Source organism: Cryptomeria japonica, chromosome 2 (genome assembly GCF_030272615.1).
Source record: "Cryptomeria japonica chromosome 2, Sugi_1.0, whole genome shotgun sequence".
Lineage (NCBI taxonomy): Eukaryota > Viridiplantae > Streptophyta > Pinopsida > Cupressales > Cupressaceae > Cryptomeria > Cryptomeria japonica.
This window is the reverse complement of record NC_081406.1, coordinates 148,186,959-148,207,915: the sequence shown is the minus strand read 5'-3', so window position 1 is coordinate 148,207,915 and position 20,957 is coordinate 148,186,959. Positions and strand designations below refer to the sequence as shown.

Below are 20,957 nucleotides of genomic sequence, written 5' to 3'. Positions count from 1 at the left end.
ACTTCCAAAAATTCTAAAATATCTGACAGTAGGAGTATGACCAAACCATAATTCATAAAGAGTCTTATCGGTATTACCTTTTATGTGTACTCTATTGAAAGTGTATACAACGGTATTGACAACTTCTCTCCAATAGATATTAGGCAATTTGGTTTCCATCATCATTGTTCTTGCAACATCTAAGATAGTTTTGTTCATCCTTTCTACTATTACATTCTGTTGTGGGGTTCTATGTGCAGAAAATTGTCTTCTAATTCCATGCTTCTCACAAAAGTTGTTGAACTCACCGGATGTAAACTCACCACCTTGATATGATCTTAAACATTTTATCTTCAATCCTAGTTCTGTCTCAACCATAGCTTTGAAAATTTTGAATTTCTCAAGAGCTTTAGTTTTTCTTTAACAAATGCAACCCACATCATTCTAGAATAGTCATCAATAAGCAACATAAAATATCTATCACCTTGAAAACTTTTAGTCCTTGTCGGTTCACACAGATCAGTATGAATAAGATCAAGAATTTCATTAGATCTATCATGTATGCTTCTGAAAGAAGTTCTAACTTGCTTATCCATTTGACATTCTCTACATACTAGATTGCGAGGTTTAACAATATTGGGTAAATCTCTAATAGCTTGTGTTGAACTGATCTTGACTATGCAATCAAAGTTTGCATGACACATCCTCTTATGTCATAACCAACTTTCATCAACCTAAGAAGTCAAACAAGCTTTCTCACCGGAGTTCAGATGCAATATGTTTCCTCTGGTCTAAGTTCCAGATGCAATCTCCAATTCAGATCTATTGATAATATTGCATTTACCATCCTTAAATTGCAAATGAAATCCTTTATCCACCATTTGACCTACACTCAAAAGATTATGCTTCAATCCTTCAACATAATAAACATTATTAGTATTAGTCTTACCATCCAAGGATATTATTCCTTTGCCTATAATCCTACATGCCTTACATTGTCTCCAAATCTGACTAGTCCGCCATCAAATTCTTGCAGAGTTAAGAACTTCCTCTTGTCACTGATCATGTGATTTGAGCATCCACTATCTATAACCCATTCATCCTTTTCTTCAATTTTAGCAGCTAAATCCTTCTCCTCAGTATGAGTTTATTTAATAACAAGTTCTAGAGAATCATCCTTGATAGCAATAAATACCCAATCTTTACCGGAGCTTCCATTATAGGTTCATCATCATCATCATCAGTAATACCAAGATCATCATCACCAGCATAATAACATGATTTATCCCTATTCCTTTTAAATCTAGGTTTGTTATGATATTCCAGATTAGGTTTATAACTACTCATATATCTTTCTTGATTCCTAGCATCTCTCTCAGGACATCTAGAAGAAAATGACCAATCTTATTGCATGAAAAATATTTAAAAGGTACTTTTCATTCATACTTACTTCCAGCTGGTCCTTTAGGGATTCTTCTAGCAATTAGGGCTTCCAACTCTTCAAGTTCTTTGTCTTCTCTCTCAATGTCTTCCAAATCTTTAGCATATAACTAGTTCCAATCTATCTTCTTCTTACCAAAGGCAGATGCTTTAAATCCAGTCTCTGTTTTAGTAGCACTCTGATCTCCAAGTTCCTCAAGCTCAAAAGAAGTCAATTTCCCAAGTAATGTATCTCTAGTAATAGGGGTACTTGACATTGTCCTAAGTTCATTAATTGCAGTAGCCTTCATCTTGTAAGCCAGAGGTAGAACTCTCAGAATCTTTGACACAACTTCATCCTCATTAACTGATTTGCTACAACATTTGTTTCCCATGACAATCTCATTCACTCTATCCATGAAAGAACTTATCTTCTCATCTTCTTCCATCTTCAAAGTTTCATATCTCACCTGAAAACCTTCAAGTTTTGCAATCTTCACTGCTTGGTCACCTTCATAAAGAGTTTCAAGCTTTGTCCAGATCTACTTTGCATTCTCCAACTCTATGACATTCAATAAATTTTCATTAGATAGGGCACTTAGCAATGCTTCCTTTTCTCTGACATCATTTTCAACTCTCTTTTGTTCATAAATAGGTGTCGGTGTTCTAGAATTAGGATCATGAGGTAATACCCTTTCTCCACCATCTCCCAAACTTCAGCTCCAAGACATCTCAGATGAATCTTCATTCGCTCCATCCATATCTTGTAATTTGTACCATCAAATCTAGGACTCTCCTTTTGGTAGGGTTGGAATGTGGAACTAGATGCATATGTCATCAGATCTCCTCAAGCAGTTTAGTTTCTTCAGAGAGGACCAGGAACTGGTACCGGGACAAAACTGAGAGGGGGGGGGGTGAATCAGTTTTCTATTAGCAATCAGAACTATTGCAGATTAAAACCTTTATACCAGAGCACAAGGAAACCAACACAATGAAAGATAAAAGCATGAAAGCACAACACACACAACATCAATATTTTTGACATGGAAAACTCGGTAAAGGGAAAAACCACGGTGGGAAACCCTACCCACAATCAAGTAATACTTCTGCAACAATATGTGAATTAATTACAATGGGATTGCACTTGCAATCAAGCCAACCACCTAGAGTTCACTGCTCATCACAAAAGAGAAGTCTCACTGACTTACAAAAGCATCAGACTACGATCCGGAAAGAATGAACTGTGAAAGTAGCATCTCCTAATGCTTGATACAGTTCCGGTTAAGCACAGATGTTTTCCCTACAACACCAAAACCTTCTGCTGAATGATATATCACTTGTTCACACATAAACCTTCCTCTGATAATGCAGACATAACCATCGATACCATATGTCACCATCGATATCAAAATTACATGAATAAGTCACCTATAAATACAGATCATCAACCTTATGATAAGGTCAGCTTAACCCTAAGCCCATAAACCCATAATTACAAAAATTACATTACATGATATTACCAAACCAATATTATGATTTACATTACATAGCTTGGACCTAAATCAAATTCCTAAACAATTATCGAAAATCACACTAAGACCAATCTCCAACACGTTTCACCAACCGATACAAACCCTCACTCCAATAACACAGAATATCTAACCGGATCCAAATAGGACCACCATATCAGCACACCAGCCAATGCGAAGCCACCAAACAACTGGGACACAATCAAGAAACACCTTCAGCACGTTAAAAACCATTTCCATAAGCCGGACCAAAATCATTGAACCATATCATCAAATATCGCTAACCAGTAAAGATAACTGGTACCAGGAAATACCTACCAGGAACATAAGGGATAGCTTTCTGAGCACCAAATCATGAACCAACAAAATATGACAAGTATATAACCATCTTGAATAATCATCCAAAACTGTAACTAGGGATCTGATCATACCAGATCAGAATCATAGCCAAATCCAAGATAAACACCAAGTCTAACCAGGATAGGTCCAACTGGGATAGCAAAACCATATCCAACCGAGATGCAGTGTTGACATCAATGACAACACTTAACCTAATCTAGCATATTGCCAACAACATAAACTCAATTGATCTTTATATATAAGAGATATGTAGGGAGAGATCTTCAAAGAGATGAAGCATTTTTTTATATGATAACTCTTTATTTGTTTTCATTGTGCATTCCAAAGATGTCCCATCTAAGAAACTAAAATTTAACATTAAACACTATTTAAAACTTATATATTATATGAATGTATGCAAAACAAGGGAAAACTTGCTAATTGACTTTCCACACCTCTTCTAGAAACCCATTACACCCCCAAGATGTGATTGCTAATTATGAATTTTCCCTATACTAACCCTAGACTTCTACTCAATCTTAACACCCTCCTCTTATCTTTGCAAGATATGAATGTCATACAATTAGTACTCTTCTTGTCAATTTTTGGGTACAGAGACATCAAGATTTGAAGTGTGCACTACTTAAATTGTGATCAAATGGTCTAACACATTATGAATGCACATCTAGTTGGTGGCCCCTGATACATAAACTCAATTGACCATTCTTTATAAATAAGAGAGAGAAGGATAGAAGAATGAAGGGGGAGAGAGTAAAAAAAGAGAGGTAGAAAGATTTTGAAAGAGATGAAGCATTTATATATTTGGTAATTCTTTATTTGTTTTCATTGTGCATTCCAACGATGTCTCATTTAAGAAACTAAATTTTAACATGAAACACTATATAAAACTAATATATGATATGAATGCATGCAAAACAAGAGAAAATTTGCTAATTGACTTTCCACACCTCTTCGAGATACTGATTGCACCCTAGATGTGATTGCTCATTGCTTGAGTAACACGTCATCTGGTTCATATTGTCAACTTCATTATCTAGTTGGCCTATCATTCAATCCTTGGAAAATACATACCTAGGCATTTATGATACGACTGGGCCTCGCTGTTTTATTGATTTTCAAATCAATTTTTGAAAACAACATGAGAAGCGATTCTCCTCTCAAATTATCACAGCTAAGACTTCCAGCTAAAATGTAACCAGCAGCTTTCATTCATTGAAAAATATCTTATCTTTACTCAGATCCTTCCTCACTTCAATTCGTCTAAACTAAACGTATAGCATACGTTATCTTTAATAGAGAATTAATAGAGCACGTAACTTTGCTGAAAATCAAGCGTACCAAGAATCTGGACAACTTTACCCTTTGACTTGATGGTATTGTTTTAATAAAAAATCCTTTAAATCAGCTATGTACAATATCCTGTCATTTGGATCATTGTGCAGCCATTAATGTCTGCAACTATTTGGGTCTTTTAACAAAATGGTCCAAAAGTTTTAGAGAACAAGGGGGATTATAAAGAAACAAAAAGGACAGAAACAAGAGAAATATTAATTTGTTTTTATTTTGCAATAGATATATTGCATTTAATCAGTTTGGCAGTAGAAACGATGAATGAGCAAGAAAAAGAGAGGACAAGAAAAGGTCCATGGACTGCTGAGGAGGACTTGCAGCTTGTTAGGTATATATCTTCTCATGCTGAAGGCCACTGGGATTTCCTAGCCAAAGCTTCAGGTATCAGTTTTAGAATGAAATTATCTTTGCAATGAATTGATTCAACGTGAGATTAAATAGGAAACTATTTCTAAGGTGGATACTTTGAGATTGTAAAAGGAATTAATTCAATCCTAGTTTAAGAGTAAATTATTTTAAGATCTTTGAATAAGGTTATGTGATTTAAAACAAATTTCAATTTTTCAGATTATATTTCATGATTTTGATACTATTGATTTGATAAAGTCGATAGATTTGCATATTTTTTTTCAATTTATTTACAAATTATTATCATAGACTAGAAATTTTATGTAGATCTTCAATTATTCTTATAACGTGCATTTAATTCAACAATAATTGTTATAGATGTCTTTTATATATGTAAATAAAAGCAGTGCTAATTATTTACGCTCTCTAACATTCTGATGATAAATCGCAAAAGCTCTCTAACATTCTGATGATGAATGGCAAAATATAATTCGAATGATCTGTCAACATGGGTGGGCAGGGCTGAAGAGAAGTGGGAAGAGCTGCAGGCTGAGATGGGTGAACTATCTCAGGCCAGATGTTAAGAGAGGAAACATTACTCCAGAAGAAGAGCGTTTGATCATAGACCTACAGAGCCGTTGGGGTAACAGGTAACTTCGAATCAGACTTTCTACTCTTCTAAATGTTTGTCAATTATCACTGATTATTACAATCTAAATGAACATCAGCAATTTGGTTTTACAGATTAGAAATACATTTACTTTCCTGTCAGAATTTCTTAATGGGTATTGATTATAAACTCTCATTAATAACTGATGAATAGTATTTAGAAATATAATGTTGCCCCTCACTATCCTCTTTTTGTAGAGCTGCATGAATAATATATATTTAATTTAGAAGATGGTTTTTGTGGAACTGCATTAATAATAATAAAAAAATCTAATTCAGAAGGGCGTTTTATAATATAGAGTATTGTAGAATATATTTACCAGATTGTAGAAGTTATATGGGATTATCACATAGAACTGTCTGGATATAAAGAAAGTTTCCAAAACATATTGGAAATGTATATATTTTGTATAAAATAATAATGGATCGGATTAAGTATAGAGTTAGTATTTTGTAAAACTGTTTTTGAAGTACGGAATTCAATTTTCTGTAAATGTGTTATTTTGTATTTTTATATTTTAAATAATAGTTTATTTTAGAAGATGTTTTTAGTAAAACAGAGGATTGGCATAAAGCAGAGCATTAGTCGCAACAAAATAAAAACAATTTCAAGAAATTGATATTAAAGAAAGGAATTTGAGTATTTTTAGAATTGAATTATAATGGTTAATGTGAGTGGAGTCTTGCTCAGCGGCAAATTCCACATTTCAATGGAAAGAATTATGATTATTGGAACATTAAGACGAAGACATTGTTTTTTTTAAAAGGTCCATGAGATTTAGTAGAAAATGTTTTTAGAATCAGAAGAATAGACAACTTATGATACCTCACACAAGCACAAAAAAATCTCTGCAAAGAAAATAGGAAGAAAGATGCTGAAGTCTTATTTTATACAACAAACAATGCATAGATTCATTATTTAAGGAGTTGCAGCAACAACAAAGTTTAAGCAAGCATAGAATAATCTACAAATACTCGTGAAAGAAGAAAGATTACAAATTTAGGATGAGAATTTAAAAACATACAAATGAAATATTTGATATCAATAAAATTTAGTTTTTAATGTATGCAATAGGTGTAGGTAATCAAATAATATTCAATATACATTGTGACATCTACAATATATTTTGTCATTTCTTTGTCATCAAAGCAGATCTATTTTGCATATTCACTTTTAGTTTTTTATTTTAAGAAAAAAAACAAGATAAATTATGTTTATTTATTTGATTAATTAACTAATTTAGCTCTTCTTCTAAATTTTATAATTCCATCTTAATAAATCATATTAATTTGATTAAACCAATGTTTCCCCCAACATTCTCTTATAAATTAAATAAATACACAATATTTATTTAACTCATCTAAACCGTCATCATCATTAGTTGAATAAAAATATCAAGTTCAATCAACTAATAATTATTTGCATATTCCTCCACCACTTTGTTTAAAATGAACAAATTTAGCATTGCACAAGGCTCCAAATGCACCAAGTGCCAAGTGTGCAAGGCTTCAAAAGACATTTTTTCAATCTCCACCCTCTATAAAAAATGAAAAAAATTGCCACCCTTCATCGAGCTTTCTAATCTATTCTCAAATTATGATGCAACAATCACAAGATGTAGCTTGCTAGCTTCTCATTCTCTCTTACAAATGGATCAAACACCTTCTTTCTTTACAAAAGACCAAATCCTATACAATCATCATCCTCATTCAAAATATGTGAATTAATAATTCCTCAAGCTATTTCTAAGAGTTGGAATTGGATGTAAGACAAAGTCATGCTATTGGAATAATAAACTACATTAACTCTCAACAACATAAACTATTTTAAGCACATCACATAGTCATCAAGGTTTGTCTTGGTAAGAATCTTGTTCAATTTTCACCACTTTTTTACATATTTTAGCATTGATGGTGTAGCTAGATGTAGAATGGCTTTTGCTTAAGCATTGTTCTCTATTATTTGTTCTATATTTAGCATACATTTTTGGCATGCTTGGTGGGATTATGTCCCTATCTATTTTTCACCCTTTTAAGCTTCATTTTTAGTTATTTTTACAAGTTATCATGTGTATGCTTTTTCCTAGTTTGACGCAATTTTTTTGTTAAATAGCACAATCTCCTTAGTTTTGGTATATGATTGTTGATCCCCAAGACACCTACATTCTATTTAGTGGTGTACCTATATCTCTAGTATGGTTCATGTGCACTTAATGTTGCATATGTACTCATTGGGCTTATTTAAATTATTCTAGTTAAGGTAACCTTCTTTATAAAAACCCCCATAGTGATTGGCATATGCACACTACTTTATGGTGAATGTGCATTCTAGGGTTCTTCTCATGTGTTTTAGAATTTCTACACTTTTTAGCATTTTTGCATATTGTTTGGTGTTTCTACACTATATTTTAGTGTACTTGCTCTCAATTTTTTATTTTCAACTGTTTAACATTGTTGTTCTATGTAATAGCATTTATACAAACTTTCTTTGGCATATGAAATCTATGTAAAAATGCAGATGCATGGACTATTTATGTCAAATTTTGACCCCTTTATGTAGGTTAACTTGTTTAAAGACTAATGATAGAATCAAATTGTGTGGGTTGTAGGTCTATTTTACAAGAAATAACCTTAGATATCTTTTGTGTGATTTTATTTCTTTATTTAAAGTGAATTAATTTACTTATTTAACTTGTTCCTACAAGGGTATTTATGCTTTTCCCTCTCACCACAAGGTGATCTAGGGAATCAAGAGGATCTCTTGTATGTATTCATCTCCACATCTTACATCTTTGTTTCTAATGTGAAATTTTGGGAATTAAGGTGTCTCTTGACCCTTGCAATTTTATAACATTGGTTTATTTATTTTCCCATTTCAAATATTTATGTTAATGTGAATATATCAATTTGTGGGAGTTGGCACAATAAGTTGTCACTCTATTAAACACACCACAAGATTGAGGGGGGTGGCTGGGTGAGTTGAATTAGTCTGGACCTCAAAATGCTTTAATTTTGATCAATTGAACTTCAGAACATAATTAACCTATTACAACCATTATGAAACATGAAAAAATCCACAACAAACACATCAACTCTATATTTACGTGGAAAACCCCAAACAGGGAAAAACTATGGCGAGAATTGTTGAGACATGGACTAGCTAGGACTTGAACCTAGGACCTTCCATACACTACTGGACTTCTCTACCATTGAGCTACTGGCCCCTCTTGGACCAGTCCATCATCAGTCCGGGTGTGGCTTATTTCCAACACCAACACCCCCCTTAAGCCACACCCCTCGTGTGATTGGGGCTCCTAGCTTGGACCTAGCTCTGATACCATGTTGAGACATGGACCAGCTAGGACTCGAACCTAGGACTTTCCATACACTATTGGAGTGCTCTACTATTGAGCTACTGGCCCCTCTTGGACCAGTCCATCGTCGGTCCGGGTGTGGCTTATTTTCAACACCAACAAGAATCACACTCACAATATGAATAAGTGATTACAATGTTTTAGACTCAAGGCCAAGGAGCTCACATCACCTAAAAGGACTTGCAAGATCAAGGTACACAACCCTAGGGAAAGATACAAGGGATTTGTAGTATTGATACTCACTGTCTCAAGGTAAGATACAAATGAATGAAATGACTACCAAAAGAAGAACACCTTCTTCCGACAAGTGCAAAGGATAAATGAACTAAAATGAACAAGATCTCCTAATCATTAAATTTTCCTTGAACCATTGTGTTAAGCTGCCTATATCATGGCAAACACATCTGAACGCAAACACTATCTCAAAGCTCTTCACAACTATCTTTCACACTTTTTCTATACTAAATCTACTAGTACATCATTCATATCTACTTCAAATCAATTCACATACATCACAAACATAACTCAAACATCTGGACTCCTATACATATAAGATAAACCATTAAAACTCTCAACTAGGTCAGCCATAGATAAAATATACAAAATTACATAAATAAGGCCACTCGAACCAAAAACATCAAATGTGGTCCACTCCAGGAGACATAAAGGACCCAAACACATCACAACACATCCTTTCCAAATGATTCGAATGAACCACACATTATAACACATCCTCCAAGGTCAACATAAAATGAAACATGTCGATAAATGTTTTAGCACACCAACTAGTTGGCCCAAAGACCTTTCTCCAATGCACAAAAATTAATGTGGATATACAAATACCATGGTGAGACCCATATCAACATAAAAAATTAAGAACTGAATTATATCTAGACCAAAAAGGTATGATTTAGATAGGATACATCACCTTAGTCTACTGGGAAACAACCCAGCTGACAACATTGAACTCTGAACACCATTACTTCACTTGCCAATCAAACCGTCACTAGAAAAGTGAACTAAAACATTGCACAAACCAATTAAACAAATCCTCCAATCTACAACACATAAAACCATATATCAAAGAATCACTAAGCATTCTCTGAACCAGTTTTGACAAACACCCAACTATTAGAATCAACAACAAGTAACTCAACCATTTGAGAAACAAAGGACCTATAAAATTGATGGCACAATATACATAGATCATAAACATTATATCCAAAACCACACTCCATAATATTCACATATTGGAGGAAAACATTCTTCCACTAGGACATTAAAAAACTCTTTCTTGCATAAATATTGTTTCTTGCATATTGAAACGTCTACTACACCAACCTTTCGACGACACCTCAATATTACTATTAGACCATACAAAAACATCAAAACATACATTTCTGGACCATCTACAACACATAGTGACATCAATGACAATAGAAGATAGTTTGACATCAATGACAACGCAACACGACAACTCAAGTTTCTAGAATTCTCCCACTTTATCATTAAAGAAAACTGAACTCACAACTAATCTCTCTCCCCTTTTGATGTCAAGTACATAGGGAACTTTGTTAAATTCTCTCTCACCCTTACTGATAAGACTCTGATAACTACAACACACATTTCTCCCCTTGAGAGCCCACCACACCAATCCTAGAGCATGAGATGAACTTTGGAACTCCCCCTAGATAGATGCACGATCTAAATGCATCTAGTTTAAAGGAGGGATAGTGACCCCCAACTTATTTTAGAGATACTCAAAGGTATCATTTGCCAAAGTTTTCGTAAAGATATATGCAATCTGTTCTTTTGTAGGTACATACTCTAATTTGACTTCCTTCTTTGTAGTCTTCTATCTTAAGAAATGATATTGAATTGCAATGTGTTTAGTCCTTGAATACATTATTGAATTATTTGAAATACTAATATCGCTTGTATTGTCACAGATAATAGGAATTGCCTCATCATACATTACTTTAATATCACTAAGAGTCTGCTTCATCCACATAACTTGAGTACAACAAGATGGCTCTACAATGTATTCTACTTATGTAGTAGATAGTGACACTAAATCTTGTTTCTTATTTAACCAAGAGACCAATTTGTCTCCCAAGAAAAATTAACCACCATGTGTACTTTTTCTGTCATCTGCACATCCGGCCCAATCAGCATCTGTATATGCTTTCAGTGTGTAATAATCATCCTTCTTATATCATAATCCATAATACAGAGTCCCTTTTAATTATCTAAATATCTTCTTTACTACTTTATTATGAGAGTTTTTTAATATTAGCTTGATATATTGCAACCAAAAAGACAACCTACATAATATTCAACCTCGAAGTAGTCAAATACAACAATCCTCCAATCATATATCTATAGTTTTTCTAATAAACCTCTAGAGATCCATCATCCTTTCTTAACTTACAACCAATAGCCATAGGGGTTGCAACAAGTTTAGAATTCTCAATGTAAATCTTCTTGAACATCTTCTTGATGTAGTTGGTTCGAGAAATAAAAATACTATTCTCTAATTGAGTAGCTTGAAGACCAAGGAAAAATGATAGCTCACCTATCGTAACTATCTCAAATTTCTTCTGCATCTCTTTTGAAAATTTCCTACATACATCATCATCTCCTCTAAATATGATATCATCAACATACACAACAACAATTAAAAATTTATCACCTTAAACTTTGAAATAAAGATTACTATGTGTAGTACCTTTTCTAAAATTTTGGTACAACAAATACATATCCAGTCTTTCATACCAAGATCTAGGAGCTTGCTTGAGTCCATAAAGAACCTTTTTGAGTCTGCAAATTATATCTATATTAGGTGACAACTTGTATCCATCTGATTGTTCAATGTATACTTCTTCTTCAAGTTCTCCATTCAAGAATGCTGACTTGGCATCCATATGATATACTTTGAATCTCTTGTAACAAAAATCCTTATAGCCTCAATTCTTGCAACTAGAGGAAAATTCTCATCGAAGTTTATACCTTCAACATGCAAATAACCCTTACATACTAATCTTTCCCTATTCCTTGCAACTTTTCATCTTTATTCAACTTGTTCCAGAACACCCACTTAGTTCCAATCATATTTTTATCCACTGGTCTAGGTACTAGTTCCCATGTTTAATTCTTCTCTATCTAATTGAGCTCCTCTCCCATTGTCTTAATACTACTTTCATCCATGGTAGCTTCTTCATAGGTCTTTGGTTCCACCTGCGAAACAAAACAATAGTTTGCTTGATCACTAGTTTCGGCAAGTCTTCTTCTTGTTTGAACTCCTCTATCCTTGTCTCCAATAATCTATTCTTTTGAGTGATTATTTGGCACATATTTTTCTAGTGTTTTAGGAGTCTACTCAAGTTTTGTTTCTTTTTCACTTTTCCATTCTTTCTCTTCTGGAGACTTGACTTCTCTTATGCAAACACCTGAACAACTTCTACCTCAGTCTCAGATTTAGGTACAGTCTCAGTCTGATTCCATTCTTCACTAACTCTGACATTTGCACTCTCCACAATCTTATTTGGCCTCTTGTTTTAACATTAGTATTCCTTACTCCTTGTAGAACATCCCAAGAATATTTCTTCATCTAATCTTGCATGAAGCTTCCCTAGATCTTCTTCATCTCTCGTTATGTAGCACTTGTTTCCAAATATTTTAAAAAACTTGATTGTAGGAGGTTTTCCATTCCATAGATCATAAGGTGTCTTTGTGTGATTCACTCTTATTTGAACCCTATTAAGAATTTAAGTAGTATGCACAACCTCTTTCTAATACACATTAGATAGATTAGAATCCTTCATCATAGTTCTAGCCATTTCAACAACACTGCTTTTCTTTCTTTCAACAACTCCATTTTGCTGAGGGGTCCTAGGAGAAGGAAAATGTCTTTTAATACCATACTCCTCACAAAATCCATTAAATTCATTTGAATTAAACTCTCCTCCTCTATCATACCTTAAACACTTGATCTTAGCATCAACGCAATTCTCAACCATAGACTTGAATATTTTAAAAATTTCTAAAGCTTCAAATTTCTCTTTCAAGAAAGTAACCCATATGATTCTAGAATAGTCATCAATAAGAAACATAAAATACCTTTCACGATTCAATCCTCTTGTCCTTGTAGGTCCACATAGACCTGTATGCACCAACTCTAAAGGTTTTAAAGTTTAATACTCCTTGTTCTTGAATCTCCTCTTTGCTTTCCCAATTGTTATTCCCTACACATAGTATAAATAGCTTTTATAATCTTTGGTAAATCCCTTACAAGATGAGTAGAACTAATCTTCACCATATTGTCAAAGTTGATATGTCTCATCTTTTTGTGACATAATCAACATTCACTGCTCTGTGCCAACATACAATTGCTTCCTCTGTTATTTTTCACATAGTAAACATTTCCATTAGTCCTTATATCTTTTGCAACTAATCTTCTAGAACTTCCTTTTTTAACCAAGCACATTCAAACCCATGAAATGTAAGCTTATAGCCCTTACTACACATCTGACTCACACTTCAAATATTATCTCAAACCCTTAACATAATAAACATCATCAATCTTATGCTTACCATCAATTGAAATAGTACCTTTACCATAAATAGGTAAAGGGGCTTTCACTTGCTAGGAAATATTATATCGCACGCATTCATATTGGGAGGTTTAATAACCTAGAAATTGAGAACAATATATTGCTTATCTAGTGAAAATAGGGGGATTTTTAATTTGGGCTATGGAAAATACAATATTTGGTGAAAATAGGGGGGTTTTAATTCAGGCTATGTATTGGGAGGGGGTGACAAAAAAGGAGTTTAGGGAATTTTTTTTTGAAAATAGGGGGATTCTTTAGTATGCCATGAACGCACATGATATAACACCGGTTCACTAAGTGAAGTCCCCATGAAATAGGTGCAACTTCCTCACTTGCAAATTTCACTGATCCACCATCATACTTCTCAAAAATCATTAAACTTTCCTTTATCACGTATCATATGATTTGAACGTCTGGAGTCAATTATCCATGCATTAGGCTCTACTTTTGCCTGTAGTGCAACCTTCTCATTCTCTTTTTATTCACCGTTCTTCAAATCTTTTAGATTATTGAACCTTTCACCACTCTTCTCTTCTATATCTAAAAACAATGATTCTTTATTTGATTCATTTCCATCTTCTTCTTTAGATGAATAGGTTTCCATTGAAAAAAAATTCTTCTTAGGTTTGTCTCTATCATCTATTCTCTTATTTCTATTATTCCATTTGTGATTATCTCTTCCCTTGTTATCATTGAATGCATGCAAATGGTATAAAAAAAATATGCATATAGACTTATCCTATTAAAAAAATACATGCAAACCTCAAAATGACAAGTATGTTGATATGATGATGATTGGTTGAATGTGGTTTTTCATTGATCCAACAGCATGGCAGTAGTACGAAGACGATTGAGTGATAAAATTGACAACATAATGATATCACATGAATGGATGATTAAAATGAGAGAAGAGGCCTCAATTTATAGATTTTGAAATTTGGAATGGACGGTGGAGATCAAAAGATGATGAAGAGATAAGATTGAATGTGAGAGGAGAGGACAAGTGGGAGATCCAAGGGATTTAGCCATAAATGCATTCTTTGACTCCACACTCCTTAAGGACATGGGGAAGAGGGATAAATGACATTGGGAAGATAAATAGGAATTGAAAATTCCTTAGGAAAAGAGAGCATGGGGAAAATAAAGGAATTAAGGAATTAAAAATTCCTTGGGAAGGGGAGCATGGGGAAAATAAAGGAATTCAAAATTCCTTGGATAAACAAAACTGGGTGGCATTTAAGGTTGGGAGGTGAGATGGGAGAGCCATTTATAGCATGTTGTTGACTCATTCTTAATCTTGGAGATCATGAATGTACAAATGATTAGTGAGGGATTAGGTGGGATAATGGAGGATTAGGATGCAAGTTAGGAGGATTTGACATGAAGAGAGAGGATGAGTGAAAATGAATTTAATAATAGGAAAAATGGTAATAGGGTTAATTAGCTTAAATTAGTTATTTAAGTAGGTATTAAATAATTGATTTAGTAGGAGGAATTGTAGGACAAGGTTAGACATAGTTAAATAAATATAGATTTATTTAATCAATGGTGAAGGTTAAATTTAATTAAATCAATGAAAAATTTATTTAGTTAAAGGTGGCGGGTTAAGTTAAAGGATTAATTAAATAAATAATAAATATTTGTTTAATTGGCTAGAATGGGATAAGGTCAAGTGTGGTTGGGTATGGACAAATTAAAGTGTCTACAATCATCATCAGGTCTTGTACCATAATCTTCCTTATAAGTACATCTAGAAGCATAATGAAGAATTCTTCCACAATTGAAACATTTGAAGGGCAACTTACCTTTGTACTTTTCAGATCCTTTCTTCAGTCTTCTTACAAAGTTTGCTCCTATCTCATCCATTTCATTGCTTGGTTCAGGTTCACCTTCAATCTTTCTGCTATCTTTGAATGTATCATCTTTCTTCTCGTTCCACAAATAATCTAGCTCAACAATCTCAAAGATAGGGAGTGAGCCATATGATTGATCTAAGGTGTACTTGTCCATATCATGGCCTTCTTCAATAGCATACTTCTTTGGTTTGTAGCATTTTGGTAGTGTCAAAATCACCTTTCTCAAAACCTCACTTTCTTCTAATTTACCTCTAGACAATACCCTTAATTTCACTAAAAAATCATTTACTTGGTGTATATAGCTTTCAATGTTCTCATCATCAAACATTTTTTAGGTTCTCAAACTTGTGCTTTAGATTTGCCAATTTTTCTTGCTTTCTCTTCTCATCACCTTCATATACGCTACTCAACTTCTCCCATACCTCTTTAGTAGACTTCAATTCAACAACTTTAGAAAATACCACAACACTTAAACAAATAATAATTGAAACTCTAGCCTTCACATTGTTCTCATATGCCTTAACCTTATTAGGAGTCCGAGGACCATTGGCTAGAGCACTATACCCATTCTTGACACTCTTCCATATTCCAATAGATATATATTCCAAATTACATTCCATTATTTCCTTCCAATAAGAGTAACTTGTGCCAAGAAATTTTGGTGCTTTGTGTTGAAGAAATTAGATGCCCAAGTTGAAGCTAGCCAAGCTTCACAACCAAGAAGCAACCAATCACACAAAAGAGAATGTTGCAACTAAGTAATGAACACCAAATGAGATTGAGAAGCAATGGTTGAATGAATAATGATTTGATGATCAATTGATGATTACAAATGTACAAGATAATTTACTTATATAGGCAAGTGATGAGGGAGTAGTTACAACTAACCTATGACAAAATTAAATGCATGATGTTGACTCATATTTATCTAGAAGGACACCTAAGATAGCTAACATGAACAATATTAAATGATTGTGTCATGTGACAACTAATCCATCCTACGCAAACTTAACATGTTTGAATAGATGCTAACCAGTAACTAGTTACAAAATACCATTATTCACACCAACACATAAACTTAGTATTAAGCTAGATAAAAAGGAGAAAACTATATATCCATTGGTTATAGTGAACATTCAAAGGGTTACACGATATAAAATATAATTATCAAAGAAGATATAAATAGTAGAAGTGTTATTTTTTAATGAAATGAAGTATGGAAGTGGGAAAGAAAAAATAATAATAGAAATCAATAAGAATTGAAATATAAATTTTTAATGAAGGTAAATATCAACCATCTATACTCAACAACTATAGCATAAAAGATTTCCCTATTTTATTATCAAATAGATCACCAATGTATTGAAAAGATCTATTCCCACTTCATGAACACCATTAAAGACAAGGATCTTAAAGGCTTTATATGAGGCAACAATAAATGAAAATGAAGATTACAAATTTATGGATTTTTGTTTACTTTTTGAGTAGATAGTTCTATTTATTTTGAAAATATAATTAAAATAATAAATGGGTAAAAGCTATGGATGATGAAATTGATGCTATAAAAAAAAACCATGCATAGGAATTGATGTATCTTCCATTTGAGAATTTTTTTTTTTTTTTTTCTGAAATAGGTGCTTAAGTTAGAAGGCGTGATACTAGAGTGAGAATCCCAAAAGACAACATGGAAGAAAGTGGGTTGGGATGAGAAGAATTAGAGAAAATAAAGTCTTCTTAGGGAAATTATTCAAAATTGAGACAATGGTTAACATCAAACCTATGGTGATTTTAGTATTGAAAAGATAGACCAAAGGGTTTCCCAAATGGAGGTAAGATTTAGTCTTTTGAGTTATCCCATATTAATATATTTCTCTAGAAATATTAAAAATTTCTAGGCATACTCTTCTTTTGTATTAGAGCTATGCACACTTAATAGAAATAAAAAATATGCCACTAGTTGTGAAGTGGGAATAATTTATTTAATGTTGGTATCAATAATTATATATTTTATATGCCACAAAGAAAGGCAAGTTATTCAATGACATTTCTTCAAGTAAATGAAATGATAAAGAGTGTTTGAGCCTACATTAGGGAGTATTAGAGGAGGGTAGTCAATTTGGTTACTTTATAGATAAGCTTGAAGGAAATATGTTGGAGAACCATTTGAAAACCTAAAGAGAAATGTTCTTATAGAAAAACCTTGGGATATTGATGGGGCATCTATTCATACATTCTACTTTGAGTTATACGAAGAAGAAACAATATTCACAAAAATGAGCATGATGAGGAGTACTTGCTTATAGGGTGATATAAAAAATGAGGATGCAAATAAAGCAAAGAATAAATGATAATTCTATTGTTGGTTTTAAGGGAAGAGGAAAGGGAAGACCTTATTGTTCAAATTGTGACAAATACATGGCCATTTGAATGATAAATAGTAGAAGATATATTTTGAGTTGACCACTTCAAATAAAAAGGATAAACAAAAACAATATCATCTATATCAATAAAGACATAGAAGCTCATGGAAATTTTGATTCCTCTCATGATGATGGACATATAATTTGTGTGATACTCAAGGAAAAAGTATTGAATTATGATGGTGGTTCTCTTAGTATGAAATGAATCACCTAATTGCTTCAAGCAAGAGCCAAAATAAGATGTTCAAATACCTTATTTGACTCATGCTCTTAATGATATCTAAGAATTCTTATAGGCTATTTAGGGAACTAAAAATGGAAGTTGTAGTTATATGGATGACCGTTGCCTTTGCATGCAACCATCCATATTCCCTGCCAAGAATCTTGAAAGGTTGATTGTTTGCCATCCCTGACAATAAATAATGAAATTATTATTTAAAATTATCTAGTTTCAAAATTTGATAAAAATTCAGACATTTTATATAATAATACATGTTTAGATTAAATGATAATAAAAAAGTAGCAGCAGCATTTCATAAAAACTTTCTTTATTAATAAAAATAAAAATTAAATATTGTATGTGTGCATTATTATGTATTTTTTTCATTCTAAACAATAGTCTACATTTCCACCACATTCTTTTTCCATAAAGCAGAGAATTGGGCCAAAATAAAGCATTAACACACTGCTTTCTGATTTATATTTGTGTATTACTGATTCACAGGTGGTCTCGAATTGCTCAGCATTTGCCTGGCCGGACAGACAATGAAATCAAGAACTACTGGAAGACAAGAATTGAAAGAAGATATCATAGGGAAAACAATGGAAATGGGTCATTATGTCATTCAATTTATTCCAATTGTGTGCCAAATCCATTCCTCCAGCAAAACAGCAAAGCACAAAAGGCTAGTGCACCACAAGCTAGCCTGCAACAAACTGGAGCTCTCAATAATACAGTGGTTTATTGTGATGAAGAAACCCATGAGGAATTTGTAAGAGGTTCTGTTAATTCAATCAGGATTTTAAATGGGGTGGTCAAGTTCAACGATAGTAGCAGTGGGCAAACTGAAGCTTTGGCTATGCCTTCAGAATTTCAGTCCTTTGCAGGCATATCATCTGGAATGTATGCAGATGTGGTGGAAGATATTGGACCAGTTTCAATCTTCTCTTATGTGCCTTGGCCCGAAAACCTACCATAGTAGAAGAATCTTTTTGTGGAATGGGTGTGGTAGTGGACGGCTGTATTTAAAACGCCTGTAATGAGATAAATTTGCTTTCTGTAATATACATTACTATAGGTTGGTTGGTTCAACTTTATGCCTGGAGGCGATAAAGTGAAATCAAAGGGAGCTCATCTTACGAATATATCTTATTGTATTGTGTTTTAATTTAAACAAGATAAAGAGAAGGGTGGTAGAAAGGTACATCTACGAGTCTTAGCATAAGGATCTTATTTGAAATCATAAAAACAAAAGATATGGGCTGAACCCAACAAAAACTAAGCAGCTGAAGCAACTCCTCAGAGGAGGGTCATTATCATTTGGCTTCCCCCAAACATCCCCAGGAGTGGAGTCATCAATTGGCTCCGAAGTGGTAAGTGCATTGTCTTCAGCGTTCTCCTCTCAGGGCGATTGGGTGTGGACCGCAAAGATGACAAGTGGCAAGTAGAGAAATTTGCTGGTGTTTGGCCTACCCATGCTCTGCTGAAGGGAAGGTGGCGATGAGGGTTGAGACCATCCCTGACGAGTACCATAGTTCCTGGGATTGTGAGGAACTGGACAGCAAGAGTGAGACCCATAGTCATCGTGACTGTCTCATCTAGAAGAGTGGCTATGTCAACATTGATGCCCACAAGGAGAGGTGGAGTTGGGAGGAACCCATCAATCATTGCAAGAGGCATTTCTTTAGTGGTTTAGCAGCTCTTGGAGATGAACAATTTCAAGTGCAACTTTACTAGTTTGTACTTGAATCTTCATAAGCACAATAGAAAAAATCACAGCTTTATCTAGAATACAATGAAAGGAAGTCATTGCACTTTAGTGTGCATAAGGGACAATGAGTGGATTCATTGTCTTGGCTCTCTACCACAGGTGGATGGTGTCATTGTGGCAAGACATTTGGAGCTTTTAAACTTCTAATTATATTAATTCTTATTATATTTATTGAATACAAATCTGTCATACTATTTTTAACAACAAAATAACACAAGATATAAAGAAACTATGATGTAAAATAGGTTTATAATAATTTAACATTTTTTATAGATTAAGTGTTTGCAAAGGATATGGAGGCATGGTATGTATGTAATTATTGGTCATTTTCTTTAATGCATGTTCCAACAAACCATTGTGATTCATTTATGGAAAAAAGGATGAAGGATTTAATGAATGAATAATCAAACAACAAAATTTTAGTGAAACACAAAACAACAATAGAATCTTTATATTGATTTATACTTATGAGTAAGAGTTTATCATATGATCTTACAACATGGGGCCACAACTTCTAATGATACATAAAGGCATAATTATATGTGAAGGACAAATTCAAATGAAAGTACAATAAAATGCTAATGTTGAGTCAGAAACTACCTAACTATCGTCAAATAATCATGATAAATGTTTATTTAGTAGCTTCTATCTTTAAAAATTATTGTAGTAAGATGCAAGGAGGCATAAATTTCAATTCCAAGTCTAACATGTAGTAATCCACAATATAGATGAAATATTTTGAAATGAATGTGGTGGTGATGGAACAATGAGTTACAATGAGGTACATACCATAAGCTCTCTTTGTTTCAATGAACTTGAAAATGTGTCCCTTTGTTGTTATATATTTTGAGGTGGTGTCACAAGCCTCAAATAGTGAACTTGGGGGTTATTTTATATGTTTGGTAGTGAGTTCGTAATTAAAATATGCTTTTGTGGTGATCAAAATCTCTTGAAAAGTATGTGTTAGTAGGATCAATATAGAACACATTTTTCAAGTATGCATGTGTAGTTAAATCCAGTAGGATCTATGGTGCTTGAATGATGAATAG

General features: G+C 33.4%; 1 protein-coding gene across 2 annotated transcripts; it reads left to right on the top strand.

Annotated features, from left to right (window-relative positions):
- The first annotated feature begins 4,644 nt into the window (after window positions 1–4,644).
- Window positions 4,645–19,933, top strand: LOC131071345 (MYB-like transcription factor EOBII). Of its 2 annotated transcripts, none has more exons than XM_058007145.2 (3): window positions 4,645–4,965; window positions 5,506–5,635; window positions 18,642–19,933. In XM_058007145.2, the coding sequence occupies exons 1-3, from the start codon at window positions 4,899–4,901 to the stop codon at window positions 19,114–19,116; spliced, it is 672 nt and encodes a 223-aa protein (XP_057863128.2). In that variant the 5' UTR covers window positions 4,645–4,898; the 3' UTR covers window positions 19,117–19,933. The 2 variants fall into 2 exon arrangements, with proteins under 2 accessions (XP_057863128.2, XP_057863127.2); XM_058007144.2 differs by having other exon boundaries at window positions 4,648–5,018.
- The last annotated feature ends 1,024 nt before the right edge of the window (window positions 19,934–20,957 follow it).